The sequence below is a fragment of the Pimephales promelas genome, chromosome 13, assembly GCF_988280905.1.
Source record: "Pimephales promelas chromosome 13, fPimPro1.hap1.1, whole genome shotgun sequence".
Taxonomy (NCBI): domain Eukaryota; kingdom Metazoa; phylum Chordata; class Actinopteri; order Cypriniformes; family Leuciscidae; genus Pimephales; species Pimephales promelas.
Window position 1 is genome coordinate 30,170,230 of NC_142781.1, and position 17,856 is coordinate 30,188,085.

At 38.3% G+C, this 17,856-nt stretch overlaps 1 protein-coding gene across 14 annotated transcripts in view; it reads left to right on the plus strand.

Moving 5' to 3' along the window:
• Positions 1-999: 999 nt before the first annotated feature.
• The window catches only part of afdna (afadin, adherens junction formation factor a), a 119,516-nt gene continuing 102,659 nt past the window's right edge, over positions 1,000-17,856 (plus strand). For 9 of the 14 annotated variants that reach the window (XM_039692986.2, XM_039692995.2, XM_039692987.2 and 6 more), the window contains exon 1: positions 1,001-1,361. In XM_039692986.2, the coding sequence (XP_039548920.2) occupies positions 1,260-1,361 (102 nt within the window). In that variant the 5' untranslated portion in view covers positions 1,001-1,259. Of the gene's footprint in view, positions 1,362-17,856 lie in introns of all 14 variants that reach the window. The other 5 variants (XM_039692990.2, XM_039692994.2, XM_089118866.1 and 2 more) reach the window with 2 other exon arrangements.

Below are 17,856 nucleotides of genomic sequence, written 5' to 3' on the forward strand. Positions count from 1 at the left end.
TTATTTGCCAATCTATCTTCTCTTTAATTTGCCCTTCAAATGGACAATTGATGTCTGGCTCTCCAGACCACCAAAGTGCAGCGCTAGACAGAATCTTCCAGCAGTGGAAAACTGAGACAGGCAAAATGTACATGAGAGATGCTTTTTGTATTGGTTTTATCTGCTTTTTCTATACAGTAGCTGTGTTAACATGTATAAACCAAAGTATTTCACATTATGTGAAGAATGTGAGGTATGTAAATCTCATTCCACGTTACATAATGTTTAATACTTTGCCAAGGGGTTTGAAAAATCGAAATCACTCATTTAAAAGTCTTTGCAAACTTCAGAATTGCAGTGCGTTGTATTGAAATTAGGACTTTTTGGGTGGACAAAGGAACAGGGCTCTATGATGATGTAACAGGCTCATATTGAATTAGTTTTATATGGTGGATCATCCTGCTTCATTGAGCTGATTGCTTTGCAGATGTGCACAGCTGGTCATGTCAGGTCTATAATGATGCCGTTTGACTGAGCAGCCTTGTGGCCATCAAATGTATCTCTCTCTCTCTCTCTCTCTCTCTCTCTCTCTCTCTCTCTCTCTCTCTCTCTCTCTCTCTCTCTCTCCATACCATCTATCTATCTATCTATCTATCTATCTATCTATCTATCTATCTATCTATCTATCTATCTATCTATCTATCTATCTATCTATCTATCTATCTATCTATCTATCTATCTATCTATCTATCTATCTATCTATCTATCTATCTATCACGTCGAAAAATCTTAAACAGGCCTTTACAATTTAATCAAACATCATCCGCGAAAACGATAAAGTATTTTGAATGGAGAGAGCAGTAAGTGCCTGGCACGAGATGTTTCTTTCATTATTTGTTGCTATGCGCGTATCCGTAAGCGTCCTTCATGAATTTTGTGTGGAGTATAGGGGGCGCGCGCACAGCTCCAGTCAGTCCCACTGCTTTGCCATAGGGAGCGCGCACGGAGCGCGATAAGACAAACGAAACGAGAGCAGGGAACGCGGAAACAGTAGAAGCGGTTGACGATAGAGCTGAGGTGCATTAACCGGCGACTGCGGGAAAGAGCGACACTCACCACAGAAACCGCGTTTGAAAGCCCAGATTCTGGGTGTAACAGATTTACTTTTATTTCAGGTCGTCGGATTAGAAGCCAGTTTGAGTGGATAAAACCGAATCGACGAGGGAAAAAGGCAGATTTTTTCTCTCTCAGGCTTGACTAGAATTAGTCGGGATTTGAGAATGTCGGGGAGCCGAGAGGAGGAGCGGCGGAAACTCGCCGACATCATCAACCACTGGAACGCCAACCGGCTCGACCTGTTCGAGATCAGCCAACCGACTGAGGTGAGTCCCCGGAGCCGCGAGCGAGCACAGGCCGCACGAGCTCCTGGCTGTCCGTGCCGCGAGAATCATTCCCCCAGCACGCGAGAATGTTTCAGTGAAGAAACGTGCGCCTTGATCTGTCATAAATGATCTTTTTTAAAAGGACTAAGTGGCTCTGGAACGACTAAATCACGTCATTAGGGTTATTATGTTTATTTCGTGTATTTTTGAGTCAGTTAATTACAGGTTATGCCTATCATAAAGGTTAAGTAAAGACAAATATTTTGCTATGAATGAGATGCGAGTACTTTTAGCTGGGTCCCTGTTGCTGGTAAGCATTGTATTGGCCTTTTCGGTGTAACGTTACGTTAAAACGTTTCCTATCGTGCACGAGCCGGTCGTTTAACGTTACAGGGGGAAAATCGGTGCTTGCAGTTTGTAGCAGAGCTGCATGCAAAACTGTCAGATTAGATCCGGCCAGCTGCATAATAGTGCGGGATGATGATGTTGCATGAGGTAGATGGTACATATGTAATAAAAATGTTTTTTAGGATGTCTAGATGTGTCGGTGGCCAACAAACTAGATATAAATGATGTAACTTGAAATGCACCGATGGTTGTGCATTTATTTGCACGGTTATTGAATGTCATGCATGTTGTCATTCTGGTGCATGAGAATGCGTTACTATTTTTGCTTAAATATTAGATCAGCGTGTTTTCGAGGCAAACCATCGCGCGATCAATGGGGTGTTTAACAAGCATTGGTTTTCTTGAGTGCATGCATGTACTTTGGCACCTGCAGATGCATTGGATTGCAAGCCACTTTTGGTAGCTAGGGAATTAGTGTTTTTAGGCGGGCAGTGCGTGAATGCTTTGAATGAAGGGGGTTGGGGATAAAGCATCAGGTCGGGGGTCTCTCCTGCTGATTTACTGGAAACCCCCATAGGCCCTGAGAATATTCTTTGGCGCTTAATAATTCATGCATAAGTGATATTGAGCCCCCGAAGCACCTGCTGATGTGACATAATAAAAGCCTAGATTAGGGTTGTTTTGGTCTTTAGAGGGTGATTAGTTAGAAGTGGACAGTACACAACAGAACCCCTATAAGACCCCCTTTAAGAGCCAAACTTCTAAGATCAGCGGGAGTGTTGAGGAGCCAATGATGACGTAATCGTCTAGTCCTCCAACCAATTGTGACAGGCGATTTGCAAGCCTGCCTCTATTGTCACATTTTATTCACTTGCACATTGTATAGCAACTAGATCGCCTAAATATTATTATTGTTTTACAGCCGTACTGATCTTGTTTATTTTTATTTTCAAATAACCAATGTGCAGATCTACTATCGAGAATTTCTATTGTAGTCATTAGATTGCAAATCATTACCTTTTTGTTTTGGGCTGTGGCTGGCTGGGGATGTCACGTTTAAAATGCTTTGCATTTCTCACTTGATAATGCATTACGTAAGGAGTAATTTATTTAAACACTTAACCGCTCATTAGATAAGTTGGTTACTTTACCTGTGAAACACTGTTGTTTACAGTAGAATGTGCTCTGGTATAATTGAAGGGTTCTGCTGGTGCTACTGTATATTTTTGGAGACACACATGATGTTGTAAATCAGTAGGCCAGATGTTAAAATGCACATATTCTAACTATCAGTAAATCTCTTTTAACGTCACCTCATTAACGCATGCAAGTTTTAAAGAGAAGAAGGGTAATTGCATGCATCTGGGCTGCGTTTGGATTCATGTAAGGATTTGTTTTGTGCCTCTATTCTGTGTAGTTGTGCAAGGATGGACTCTGCTGATATCACAGTCAATTGGGATTGCGGTGTGTTTACAGTTCAAATTTGGAGATTTTGGGCAGACTTAAAAAGTGCCTTGTTTTTAATAAAAAAGCAAGTGTGTTTAACTAGCTTAGTCATTTATTACATGCATAATTTATCATCTTGGTTTTCTGGGATTGTAGGGATGGTTTTGCATGTGGCATCTTCCTGTTGCACACAACCTTTCATCTTTGAATATGTGTGGATGGTGTTTACGAAGTCTGCTTATTTCCTGTTGCTCCCTCTGTTTATTAAACATTGTGATGTTGCTTGTTTGTAATTTGCTTTGGATGAAGCGCCTACTAAGATATAAAATGGAACATTGTTTTTAATAGGATAATTAAAAAGTTACAAGATAAGATGATTAAAAGATGACATTTTCGCAATCTTTCATCAGATTATTTGAGCTTTGAGAGAAGACGCATTAGGAAATTGTTTGTAATAAGGCAACTGTATGGTTTAATGAAACGCATTTGATTCCGAAATTCAAAAATCAAGCCTTTTACATATCAGTGTAGTGTTTTTAAGAGAATGGAGGAACAAAATGAGGCATGCTATAATTTCCTGTTTAAATCTGTCATGTCCACCAGAAACAGTTGCATGGCCCTCACTGTCCCCACCCTACTAAAGCCTTCCATTCCCATGTGTTTCTCACTGGCTAAGATTGGCTCTGTGACAACCGTTTTGGCAAGTGTTGGATGCCCATTCCATGGCTGAAAAGGCAAAAAAACAAAACAAAATGATTAAGGTAATGATTATCTAGCAAAGTAAATGTTTCTGGTTTTACATTACAGAATACTTAATTTTCGTCACTAGAATAGTACGCTCTCTCTGTCCGTGTTTTGTAACTGCACGTATTTTGCGCAATGAATTTGTTTTGCACTAATCAGTTGTTCTCAATGAATCAATGAAATTAAAGAGATGGAACAACAACAAAATAGACTGTTAACAGTTCATGGAAAAAGTAGGCGGAACCGGCAAATGTTTGACAATTTAATCATATAAAATAAACAACACATAAACAAAACGCAACTTAAAATAGTCCAGGCCTGGTCCTCTCTCTTCCTTCACTGTCATCGCTCCTCCTTTTATGCTTCTGAAGCTCCTCCGTGAGAAACCTGGGACCGGTGTGGTGCGCAGGTTGCGCACATTTATCAAAGTATACATGGGCTTTAGTCAGAAAAAAAGAAAGAAAAACACGCTGAAAACGCAAAATATTTTGTCCAATGCGAGTCGCACACTAGCATATCCTTTCATTATAACCAACAAAGCACAAATGATGTAAATAAGAGATTCATTGTACAATTTAGACAAATTTTTTGTATAACGGTATAGTTTTCGTGAGATTGCAGAATTCAGTAAGCTTGTTCTTTACAGATTGAGAGCCTTAGCGAAGATTCTGTTTATTAGGCCTTGTCCATACTAGCATGGTTTCTTTTTTTCTCCGTTTTGGCCATCCGACCACTCTGAGACGGCGAAAACAACGTTTTATTAACGAAAACAACGCTTTTTGAAAACGCTCTCCAAAGTGGATTCATTTGAAAACGCATTTTTGTACTGTGACAATATTAGTCAAGTAAAGCAGGCTGTTCAGAAGCTAATGATGACTGATTTAGATATTAGTTGACCTAAAAGCAGAAATTATTATTTCAGTTCTGCAAGTTGTTTTTTGGACGGTTAATCATAAAACAAATCAACATTCCTCAATCTCTAGTGTGCATCAAAAATGGATAAGTGTCCTAGATGGTATGCCTTTAAAGATTGTGACACAGATTGTGACACAGTCAGCATATAATGTGTAGCTCAGGGTAAACGTGACGTGAAAGAGTAATCAAATCAGGTTTTCCCATGGTAGTATCTTCTCTTAACCTGATTGTTCCCAGCAGGTTATAGTTCAGTGTCACTTCTGAACATGGGAAAATATTTGCGTATGCAGACTCTCTCTTTCTTCCTCATGGTTGAAGCTTCTAACTGAATGTATTTAATACATAATAATAGTGCTAATTTGGCAACCATTTACACTTGTTGACTTTATAGAGCTTTCGATATGATATTACGTTTTTAAGTCTCTCTGCATGTTTGCATAATGTGTTTATGATACCCAATTGCTGATAAATAGGCTAACTGTTAGGCTAACTATTAGTAGGCAAATAGTGTTCTTGTGTGCAAAACATCATCTTGTATAATTTTACACTCAGTGATGTTAGAGAACATTAGATGTGACCTCTTTTCAGAACAAGCTCTGCATTAGGACACAGTGCTGCTTACTGCTGGATTATAATCATATACTGTATTAAATGAACTTTAATTCTGATTTCTCAGGGCATCCGAGCCTCGAGTCTTTGTTCAATGAGATGCGCAAGCTAAAAGATGCAACTTTTTGGTGGGTATGAAAATGTTGTATTAGAAATGAAGAGGCTTTGTCACCTCAACAGCGTGTGGCTCTCTGGGAAGTCATTTCCATGGTGATTTTCATGCCTTTAAATGTGCATAATCTGAGCCTGTATTTCCCTTTTTTTGTGAGAAATGTACTGCGGTCTGCGTTGTAATTGTGTAGGTATAAAACTCTCGAGGTCTCCCTCAGCAGTAATTTAAAAATCCTAATCCATGGTTCCCTAATCTGAGGGGATTATAATGCACTTTTGGGTACATCATCAAGAATAACTGTGCTTTATCTGTCTTTTTTTTGCCTTTGAACTGTCTCTTATCACAAAAAACTCTCATAAAATGGTTAGAGCTGATTTTTCCCTTGTGTTGGTGTATTTCCTGTTAAAACAGGAAAGGGTGAGAAGTTTTTGATTAAAATGACCTATAGGATTCAGTTTACTTGTACCGCTAAGACGCTTTCAAAATACATAAAGTCTATCAATATTCCTTGCAAACAATTGATGAATGGGAAATGACATAAAGCGTTAAAATGTGTTTAAATATTTTTGGCAGTGTTGGGGAGTAGTTAACTACAAGTAGCGACGCTACTAACTTAACTACATTTTTCAGTAGCTTAGCAGTAGCTCAGTTGCTTTTTAAACAGTGTAGCTTTTCCAGTAGCTAACTACTTTTTGCATCAAGTAGCGGTGTAGTGCGAGCAAAAGCTACATTGCGTTTCTCGAGCCTGCGCAAATCAGTGCGATAAAAGGATATTCTTCTTATGTGTTTTCCCCATTATGTGTTTGTCTTTTGTTGTAAAATGTCATTATAAGCTTTTGTAAAAGTTGAATAAAAAAAAAAAAAAAAAAAAAAAAAAAAGGATATTCTTCTTCTTGTTAGATTACAAACTCATTTTTTGCCATTACCGCCACCTGTTGTTTAATCACGCGTCTTGCGGCTAACGGTTCACTGACGTACAGAAGTGGGTTGACCGTGACAAACCCATATTATGATTATCCATGACGGAGCAAGACGTGACGGCAGATTTGGAGGATGGAGAAACAACTAACGTTAATTACCCATAGCCTTATTTGTCCAAGTTCAACCGGTATTTTTGAGAAAATGTTCTACATGCAATTTACGTTGGATTTATATTTTGTTCTTGCAATGTTGTAGGCTATTTGTTGCAATTTTGCACTTTTGACAAAGAGTCTGAGATATTTGAGTGTTGTGTGTAATAAAACAATACTCTTTGAAATCATAATTGTATTGCATTGTTTTAAACACTAAATATTTTACTTAAAACATTCCTCAGACACTTATTCAGTTATTTATAATATACGTTGTTCAAAAAAGCAAAAGTAGTTTCAATGTAGCTAGCTACTTTTTGATAGTAACTTGTAGTGTAGCTAAATACTTTTCCAAAAGGGTAGCTTGACTGTAGTTTAACTACTGTAACTTATGAGTAGCTTGTAGCTTGTCAAAGTACAGTTTCAGAGTAGCTTCCCCAACACTGATTTTTGGGCCATTTTTCTAGAAGGCAATTTCACTAGTACAGGCTCAAATCTAACAGACATGGACTAAAATTAAGTAATTTGGCATTCTTTTGTTATTCCGAATTTTTTATAATGAAATCTGTGTTTATAAATCTCTGTGATTCCCTGAACTACAGTAAGTTCTGTGACAGGTTCAGGTTTGGGCTGGTGTTTTTCTCTGAACCTTTAGCCGTTGACTGAGCTCCTGTGCAAAGGCTGCGTGTTGAATAATAACAAGTGGCCTCACGTGGTGCAGAGGGTGGGGTTCCTATCGGAATCATTGTATTCCACTCTCACGATTTTCCTCCTCGTACAGCGACTGCATTCCACTCACACACACACACATGTGCTTCACGCTCCTGCAGGAGAGCTTTGAAAACGGCTAATCGGCTCTGTTGTGCAAGTTCATTGTGAGAGGTTGTCAACAGACAATCAGAATTGGTGTTAACTTTACAAAGTAGGGCTGCAGCTAGTTTGATAATTGATTTTTAAACGAGTAGTCTTTAGTTTTTCAGTTATCACATTAAAGTTACGGCTTATATAATATGTCTTTAGAATGTTTAATTTATGGTTAATTTGATAATAGCGAAATTTAGCTCCTTTATTTTTCTTAATGAAAATGTTTACATTATAAGAATATAATGGAAAAATATAGCAAAAAGATATTGGTTTTTACCAATTAAATGCTTTTTTATTAGGCCTATTTTTTATGTGTTTTTAACACAATGGAATTTGACTTTTTGACTTTTCTATCCAAAATTGGGATTTTAGCGAATAAAGCACTGGTTCCAGTTGCTGAAATCGGGGAAGCCATTGCGGCTCTTTATTCGTTGACTTGTGTTGACTTGAGCGTGTAGATGAAACGAAATAAACACTGTCATGTTATCTTGAGTTTAGAATCGGATGTCTGGTGTGTTTGGGAACGCAATTGTGTGAGATACTTCTGGGAGGTCATTATACCCAACCATTTTGATGACCAAATTTGGCTCGGGCGTTACAGAATGATCAAACCAACATTTGCGATGCTGTGCAATGAAATTGATCCGCTGGTTAGTCCAGTTATCTAATCACATTCTTGTGACTTCTCTGTTGAAGTCACATGAGTCGACTTCTCTATTCGGTACATGTGTTTCTGTCCAAAATGATCCGCCTCATTTAAGCGCAAAGGTTATTATTTTCATGGGAATGCACATTTTATGGGAATTTATGCAAAAAAATTTTTTAAATGCGATATCACAAAATTCACATACAAATATGTGGATGGAAACATAGCTATTTATCAGTTAATTTCGCAAAGGCCTATTTTTTTTTCTTTAAAGTCTCAAAAACATGAATTAGTGCTTTGCATATGGATATAACATGTCTACAAGTAGCAATTCACAAGCAATGTGTTGTTTTTATAGTATTTGATGCATAATGCACCACCTATCCACATAGTCCAGGATCAAGGCACCTAGATTTCCTTCATCCACCCAGTGACTTTGATCCTGTTGTTTTTGTGAGGTGGTTCTGTGGTTTGTGCACACAAACGCCTTATTGTCGCTGTGCTGAATGGCTGTCGTTAGACTGGATGGATGTCCTGTGAATGGGAGGTCTGATCCCAGCCCTAGCCTTGGCCTGTCAGTCTCTATTAATCTCCTGGGAGGCCCGATGGTCAGTCAGTGGCCGCTCCAGGGCTGACCTGATTGGCCATCGTTCCCTCCAACAAACACCCATTGTGCGCAGACCCGCTAGCCGTGTGTGTGTGTGTGTGTGTGTGTACAGTCACACACAGGTGACCTCACAGGATCAGACAGCTTTTCAGATCTGTTGACTTGTTTGTTTGTGCTGTTCTTTCCAACATGCTTTCTCATCAATTTACAACCACAGACAGACACTTTTATTTCAGTTAATTCTCTTTATACATTTCCCAGACTCATTGAATGAATATCCTAAATTTAGGCATGAATATACTTTTTTTGAGTAAATCCCTGATGGTATTGTGTTGAGAAATCTGACCCATCACACCCTCCTGAAATCTGTTTCTAAAGTGCAAATGTTCCTCAAAGCTTAGCCAAATATTTTGTGGCGGGTTGCACATTTTGGAATGCATCTTTTGTTGTTACACTACGCACGTGTCCTCCCATGATGAGCGTGAAAGTCTTTCAGTTGGCGAGCAGGCTGGAACGTCTTGTCCAAGTTCTCTTGACTGCTCATGAGACCTGTTCTTGTTTAATGCATTGGTTTTTTAGTACCAAAATTTACAGAAAGCACTGTGATTGTGGCATGGTACAGTTATGTATCAAATGGTAAAACCATGTATATTGAATGATTATATGTTTCTTTAAAATCTTCTATAATAAAATAACAATAAACAGGTGCTGTTAGCAATGTAAGCCATATCTTTTTCAACATGTGATTTCATAATATTGTGCACTCACTTTGCTGCCATGTCCTTGATGGAGATATTTTTATGCAGATTGGATTAAAATTTAATCCAAATATAATTAAAGTAAAATTGAATGTTGGTGGGATTAGCTGTAATGTCAAATAAGGTTGATGGGAATAAGCCTTTTTCTCTCATAATTAAGGAAAAATAAGCAAGTGGAAATTCCATGTTTGAGGCACACATTGGCCTATTTTCATTGTTCTGGAATGTTCCACACTTTCAACTCTTTCAGTGACCAACAGGGCAAGTCTTATTTTCTGTGCAGTCAACTTAGGGCTGGAATGAGGCGTTTTCAAACTTTCTCAAACTCACACACACACAATCTCTGACTACCAAAAAATTTCACTGAAAGTTATAAAAATGGAAAGATTTTTTTTAATTGAAAAATGTGCAATAAAAAACACATGTAATAGTTTCACTTTTGTAATGTCATCGAATCATGTAAAATATAACGTTAAGAGTAAATAATACACTGTAAAAAATTTGGAGTAGGATTTACTTGAAAAAACCTTGCTAAACGATCTCACTCAGAAAATGCTAGTAAATTTACAAAGATTTGCCAAGTAAAAACCTAAACATATTTATCAGTAGCTTTAATTAGAAATCTTTAAGTTAAATTTACTTGGAATGTGGAATTAAGTAAACTTTACAAAAAATAAGTAACTTTAACTCGGCTTGTAAAAGGTTGATTAATACCGATTTCCTTTGCCTTTGTATTACATTTCACTAAAACAATTATCTTGAATTTTATTAGTCATTTATAGTATTTTCTTTACTTAGATCATCTAAGTAATTTATATATACATTAGGGCTGGGCGATATATCGAATATGTACGATGTATCGTTATATTTTTTGAAACGATATGGAATGAGGCAATACCGTTTATATCGATACAGTAGTTTGATATGAGCACATCTGAAAAATAGCGGAGCTTGCAGTGTGAACTGCTGCAGTGAAAGTAGCTAGGCTACATAGTACAATTTGTCCTAAACATGACACAAGCTTATATTAATTGCGTCAAAATCACTTTGATATAGTTAACAAGTTTAAGGCAGCTTGCCGCCCTGTCAAATGCTCTGACAAACACTGTTGCTGACTGACAGATATACTTGCGCTGTTTAATGCGTTTGAGATTGAGATGTGGTGCTTTCCTCAGTGCTCAACTTACATTTCACATATTCTCCATCTGTAAATGTTAGAAAGTAAAGCAAATATGTCCATTTCACAACAAATATGTCCATGTCAGAAGAGGACGAGTTTCTGCAAGTGAATCTCCGCTAAAATTCATGCTTCCTTGAACGAGCGCCGGCGCGCGCATGCGCGTGAATAGTACTACGTAGTACGCAATAATTCTGACTAAAATAAACATATTGCTAAAATATTTGTTGTTGGAGAAAATAAATGTGCCATATGTGGAATTTTAAACCTACAAGTATATATTTTTAATGAAAGTGAAAGTGATTATAATGGGGTAATCAAATGCAGGCTAATATAATTAGTTTGTGCTTTTGTTTTTGTTTTTATTTTCATTTTTAGTTTAGCTTTTAGTCAATATAAAAACAAAAGCTTTTGCACATAATATATTGCATAGCCTATATTATATTTGTTTCCATATCCTTCAATATCAACATTGTTTGTAGGATATCATTGGGCCGAATGTGAATATACTGTATATATATATATATATATATATATATATTTTTTTTTAATATAAAGATTTTCTTTATCTAAATAGAAAACGTAGAAAGTACCGAGATATATATCGTATATCGCCATTTGACCAAAAAATATCGAGATATGATTTTTTGGCCATATCGCCCAGCCCTAATATACATCATGTCAGACTTTAAGCCTTATGTGGTAACATTTGATGGATCGTTTTTGTGTTTGAATGTGTCGTTTTAAGCAAAAAATTTACTCGAAATGTCACAAAATGGCAATTTACTAATACTGAAAACAAAAATCAATGATAAAACAGTGTAAATACAGCTGGAAACCAGTGAAAAATGAACCTCATTAATTATTCAAGGTCCAGTGCATGATGGGAACCCCAGTATCAGAAAAGTTGAGTAATTTTATTGAGTTGATATTACACTTTCATTTATACTCGCTTGAAATAAGTACTGATATGGAATTTACTTAGTTTTTTAAATTCTTGCCTGAACTAACTTTTTCAAGTAAATTACATTGGGTTTTTTCACTAGTATTTACTTAACCAAAAAGTCCTTTTTTTACAGTGTAGATCATAACTTATAATTTAAACATTTTTGTAAAAAATTCAGTGAAGCTTAGGATGAACGATGTATAACGGCGCTTAAAATATATTTGACAGCGCCTCACGATCTCACCTTTTTGTACGTTCGTCGCCTCAACAATAGCGTCTTGTGATCTCCCGCAGTCGATTTACGCAGTATGTGTCGATTCGTTGCACGCTCTGTAAAACTGAAATGGCATACCACAGCAGCATAACTTTTACGCAGGAAAATCAATCTGAAGGAGAAAACATACCGGGACTCTCTTACTTCAAAACGATGAGACGGCAGCGTGAGTATTTGGACTATTATAGTGAATTCTTTTTCACAGCACTATAATACACTTGTCAGTATCATTAGGTATCATTTAGTATATAGTATCATTAGGTACAAGTTCATACATAGATTTAGTTATTATGTATTGGTAAATTAACCAAAGGATTAATTGGCTATTTAGTAAATAATAGACAATAGATTAACCGGAAAAAAGTAATCGCTAGATTATTCGATTAATAAGTTCTAGTCTTAGTTCAAACTCATTAAGTCTAAACAATCTCACTCGGTTGAAATAGGGTATGCATTCACTACCCATTGTGTTAGTTCATCCACGCTCCCCGTACGATCAGGATCGTACGTTATCTTGGAAACTATAAGGTACTGTCTCTCAACTGTAAGGAGCTCTACATGTGGTTGGACTGAGCGATGTCCATCACAGAATGTGTGGCTATGACATCATTACAGCTCGTTGAAAGGTTCATGGTACGGTGCAGTTGCTGCATTATTACTTCAGTGCTTTTGTGTGCGAAATGTGCTTTCTCAGAGCACAATCAGGCCGTATCGTACCGGCTGATATCACTGTTGTTGTAATGCGTGTTGCACTGAAAATGGCCAGTGTTGTGCAATTTTGATGGCTGGTCTTACATGACCTCGTTCAGCAGCACGTTCAGGGTGTATTTACTAGTCATACTGAAACAAAACGCTTGGGTTTTGAAAGTTGTGCATGCAAGAATTTTTACAATCAGTATTTTGTCTTACATTAGGGGTGCTTTTGGCTAAGAATAAGTTTGTAGTTTTGCTCTGTTTAATGCATTTATTGGATTTAAATCCATTTCACTTTAGTCTAAATTAGTGCAGAAAAACATCTACTGATTCAGTCTAAAAAGTACATGGGTAAAAATAAACAGTGCTTAGAACTCAGTGCTCGTAATCTCTGCTGAATTATGGGGGCCGAGCTCGGCTGCTGAGAGGGGTTGAGGGAAAATGACCACAGCGTCAGCTCTCTGTTTGTGTTGGACAGAGGAGATAAGCACAGCCATCCTGTGAGTGTGTGTGTGCTGGCCTTAAGATAACACTGGAATGAGAGTTCAGCCACAGCAGAAAGGCCTCCTGCTCTCATGGGACGGAGAACGGGGACGGCCCTGTCAGCTACTAGCTGTCTGAAAGTGCTCCGCTAAATCACAGCCCAGGAAATGCCTAATGACTGATGGTCCCGTCTAGCGTGGAAGAACCACAGGCCTCAGAGAGGATGTTCTGCTTCCTGAATCTATTCGTTTGGCTCTTAAATGCATTGAGGATCTCACGAAGGAAAAATGCTCTAACTTTGACAACTATATGTAGGGCTGAATGATATGTAGGGCTCGGTTTGCAGTAAATGCTGCTTCACATGAGCTCATCTCTCTATGTGCTTCGTTTTGGGTTGCTTATAATGTGTATATGGGAATGCAACATGCACCAAACCATTAGGGGTGTAGCGATACCCTCATGTCACGATTCGATACATATCACGATACGATATTATTGCGATAATCCAAGACGCATGGTAAAAGGTTAACAAAAATGTACTGTGTTGATTTAAAATGCTAACTTTGATATTACATTGTAGGTTTAAATGAATGGCCTTGGACTTGGTGCTTGCAACCCAATACAGGACAATAGAGATACCAGAATAGTTATTGTAGATAAGTTATTGAGTTATTGTAGATGCTTTCACTAGATGTATTTAAAATAATATCATCCACTTTTTACTGGTAGCATCAGACATTTGGCATTATCAGGACCCACAAATATTCCCCCATTGCATTAGTATACATTATAATCAAATAAATAGTACCTTTTTCAATTAAAAATTACCTCACACAGTAATTTTTATTTTGGGGAACTATCCACGATACATATTGTCACTATCCACGATACATATTGTTGCATTTTTGTATTGCAATGTATTGTGGCACGATATATTGTTACACCCCTACCAACCATCTTCCCAAACTTGTAATGAGAATGAAATATCGTGTACCAAATTATGCAACTCTACAGACAAGAATGGCAGTCCTGAAGCTTTCAATTTTTATAGAAAAATTTGATTGTTCCCCATATCCTGTAGCCCTAACTAAAATGTAATTTTGATTATAACATTTGAAGTGTTTTGGAGGTCTAAATGTCTGACTAAAGAACATATTTTGTTTTTCATTTAAAGAGCTTTGTGAGCAGAAAATCATTTGTGGCTTTTAGTTGTTTAGTGTAATGGTTTTAGTGTGTTTAAGTATAGCCTACACTTTTAAAAAGTACTTCTCTCCAAAGGTACTTCCAATGGCATCTACAATCGACTGGCAATAGCAAGTAGCAAATTATGCTTTTGGCAGGCTGTGATGTAAAGCCTATTATTGGCTAGTTTATAATGAGGACGACAATCCTTTTAATCAGTTCTGCCTTAATTTCCTGCGTTTAGTCCATGCAGACCACCATAAGACCAATAAAAAGTGTTCGCTTGTGTTTTAGTCCATTAGCATTTTTTTGAATGTTAAATTAGCCTGAAAAAGCAGATCTTTCTGCATTGTAACACAGCCATACCTGAGCGGAGCAAGTGCTTTGTTTGGCAGTGGTCCGGGCCTTTCCGTTGTAGCTCTCCACCCCGCCAGGGCCCCGAGCTGGGGGGACATTACCTACCGAGAGCAATAATATTGCAACAAGTAGACAATGCATGTATGGGAGATGACCTCTGCAGGGGAGAGTTTCCAAGTACGGGCCCGCCTCGCAGATGGTTATTGAACTAGACTGCGATCTTGACCCCAGAGAGCGTCTTTCGACATGAAAAGCAGCTCCTCCCTGCCCAGATGTCTTCACTTCATCTGTTTCTGTTTATGAAACCTGCTCTGCCCAATTTGGAATCACTTGTATAGATGTTACAAGCATGACGTGGGCACCGTCTCGGGCTGCAGTGCAGATGCAGGGACAGATGAGGTTTGCGGGCCTTCTGGGTGGTTTTGTAGGTGTGGGGATGCGGTTGGCTCTCAGATGGATCTGTATCCACTGTATGCTTTCTGGTTCTGGTGGGTGGCGTAGTGTTTGGCGTGAACCTTGGGGGAAATCCTGCTTGAAAAAAATCACTTCCATATGGAATGAACAGTCCAGCTGCAGTCTGGCTTTTACAGACAAGCAGGGATGGAGGTGTTGAAAATGGTTGGTTTGTGAGCATTTATGAACAGAGTTGTTTGTTTATAAACTATTTAAAGTGAACGACAGGCACACCCTCGTTGTGTGGCTTGGATTCCCCTCTTTAGTCATTGCATTCATTGATTGTAGGAGTAGCTCATCGCCCCGGTGTGTGGCCGTACGAAGCTAGAGTTTCACTCTTTGGAAGTTTTTCTGTTTAGTCACACACCGAGTGTTAGCTTTACTAAAGCAAGCCTTCGAAAGGAAAATATGGATGCAATCTGAACAATAATTGTTTCCTGATGAATTGTGAATTAATCAGGTATAATTGGATGCGTCAGCAAAAACATTTTCCCTACCGGCGTACAAGTCTACTCAAGGAAGATGTAATAGGACTGTGCGCTGTTGCATAATTTAGAGGCTTTGGTGTGTGTGTGCGCGTGTGTGTTTGTCACTAGTTGAACCTGATACTGTTGTTTACACACACACACACACACACACCCACTCACTCTTTTGGATCTGTCAAACCTATGAGTTTGCACATGTTCCATAGGTTTTCCAAAAATTATTTTTGTGTTCTCATCATAAGTGAGTCATGAGTTTAGGAATAATACAATTTTGTTAATGTTTTTGTCTCTTATGCACACCAAGCATCCATTTATTTGATTAAAAGTACAGTAAAACAGTAATATTATGGAATATTCCTTGAATAGATTATAAAATGTAATCTATTCCTGTCTTGTGATGGCAAAGCTGAATTTTCAGCATCATTAATCATTACAGTCTTCAGTGTCACATGATCCTTAATGGTTTGTTCATATCCTGTCTCTTAGTATTAAACCTTTCATCTTTTAATCAATCTTCAAAAATAAATCCTCTAACTGGTTTAAATCAGTCACGTCACTAGATCAGACTCGCTGAACTGTACATTTTCATTACTTTAAGTGACGTCTGTCTCAAAACAAAGCGAGTTATGTGTATTTAAAGTTAACCTTTAATTAGTATGATTACTGACTAGTTGTTTATTTGCAGTTGATGATATTTTTATAAGACATGAAGATAAATTGGATGTGTATATGTGACCTTTCCATTAAAGGTTAGAACCATCTGGACAGCTACACCTTATTTTATGACTGCGTTTACATGACGTGACGTCCATGTTATCACGTTGACTGTATTCTGGAGTGTATCATTTTCTTGTCTGATTATCCCTTGTCCTGTCGCACCACAGGTTTATGTTTTTTCAGCTGTAATGACACGGTGTGTCCATGATGAAGGGTTTTATAGGAGAGATTCTTGTAACTTCCCATGACTCATGGCTGAATTGCAAGTGTCAAGGGAAAAAAAAAAAATCTCTCCCACTCTGTGATTCGGAGGAGCATTTAAATCTTCTGCCACTTAACCACTGGATTTTATTTAACTGCCCGGGACTATTTCCTCCCCTCAATTTACTGCCAGCCTGAGCTGAAGGGGCAGTTCTCATCAGGCCCAGTGGCCTTGTGGGAAGATTTCAGGACCAAGGGAAATTACTCCAGCTCAGGAGACGTTAAATGGAGCGGCACCCTCGTGATCGCTCCGGTTACAATGCTTCTGCTGTAATGCCTAACCTTGGTCCTCTCATTTGTTAACGCACCTGTCATCGCAGTTGAGCTTGATTTGTGACATTGCAGTTGTTGAGGTAATAAACTACACCTATCCGCTCTGTTTCGTATCTGGTAACTCCTTCTCCAATGCAGACTGAAAATGAAAGAGTAAACACTAAGAGTTATTGAATGTCAGATTCATGCTTACGTTTAAAATTTTGTTCCTATACCGTGTTGGGGTTATTAATAGGTTTGGGTTCTCTTGTAAAGTGTTCTTGCAGGAAGTTTCTGACATGATTGTACACAGTTGTCTATAGTCATGCATTTATCATCCTCAGCAAATATTTACTCGGAAAGGAGACTCATTCACTCAGCTGTTCTATGGGAGGAGGGGTGGGTGTGTGACGAAGGCCATGAATCCACAAGAGATGGCAACTTGCATCTGGAATTAATTACTGATACTGATGTGGAGCAGGCCCTATATCGGAAAGACTGTCATCGGCTTCACAATTGTTGTTTTTAGTCTAGAGACACCATGCCAGGTTAAAGGTGCTGTAGGAAAATGCTAACTTTAGCCTGATAGCAGTAAAAGAGTCCCACCCTCCTTGCCAATCGTTGTCCAAAGCCACCCCTCCTGATACAGCCAAGAAGACCGGAGACAACGTCACTGCAATACATCAGTTAGTAACACTAAACGTAAACAGATTCTTAGAACAGAATTAGATCCAGCAAGTTTTCGGTTTGTTCAGCCAGCAAAACTTGTCTGTGTGTAATTAATAATATTTCTTGCATGGTTTCCACGATGAGATTCTGCTTGGCTCTGATGAATATAGATTGTAGTGGCCAGGGCCACTTGTTGTTGGTTCAGAAGGAAAGTTAGGTTGTTGCTGCTTGCTTGCCATTCTCGGTCCGTCTGCACAGCGTACGTGAACACGTCTGCGTGAGCAGCTTGCAAACTGCTAACACACATTGACCAACAGGGAACGCAACAATTGAACGAACATTTTATGATCCTACACCTTCCACAGACGACTTTTATAGAAATACAATTAGAGAGCTTAACAGAGTAATTGCTATCAGGATATGAGGA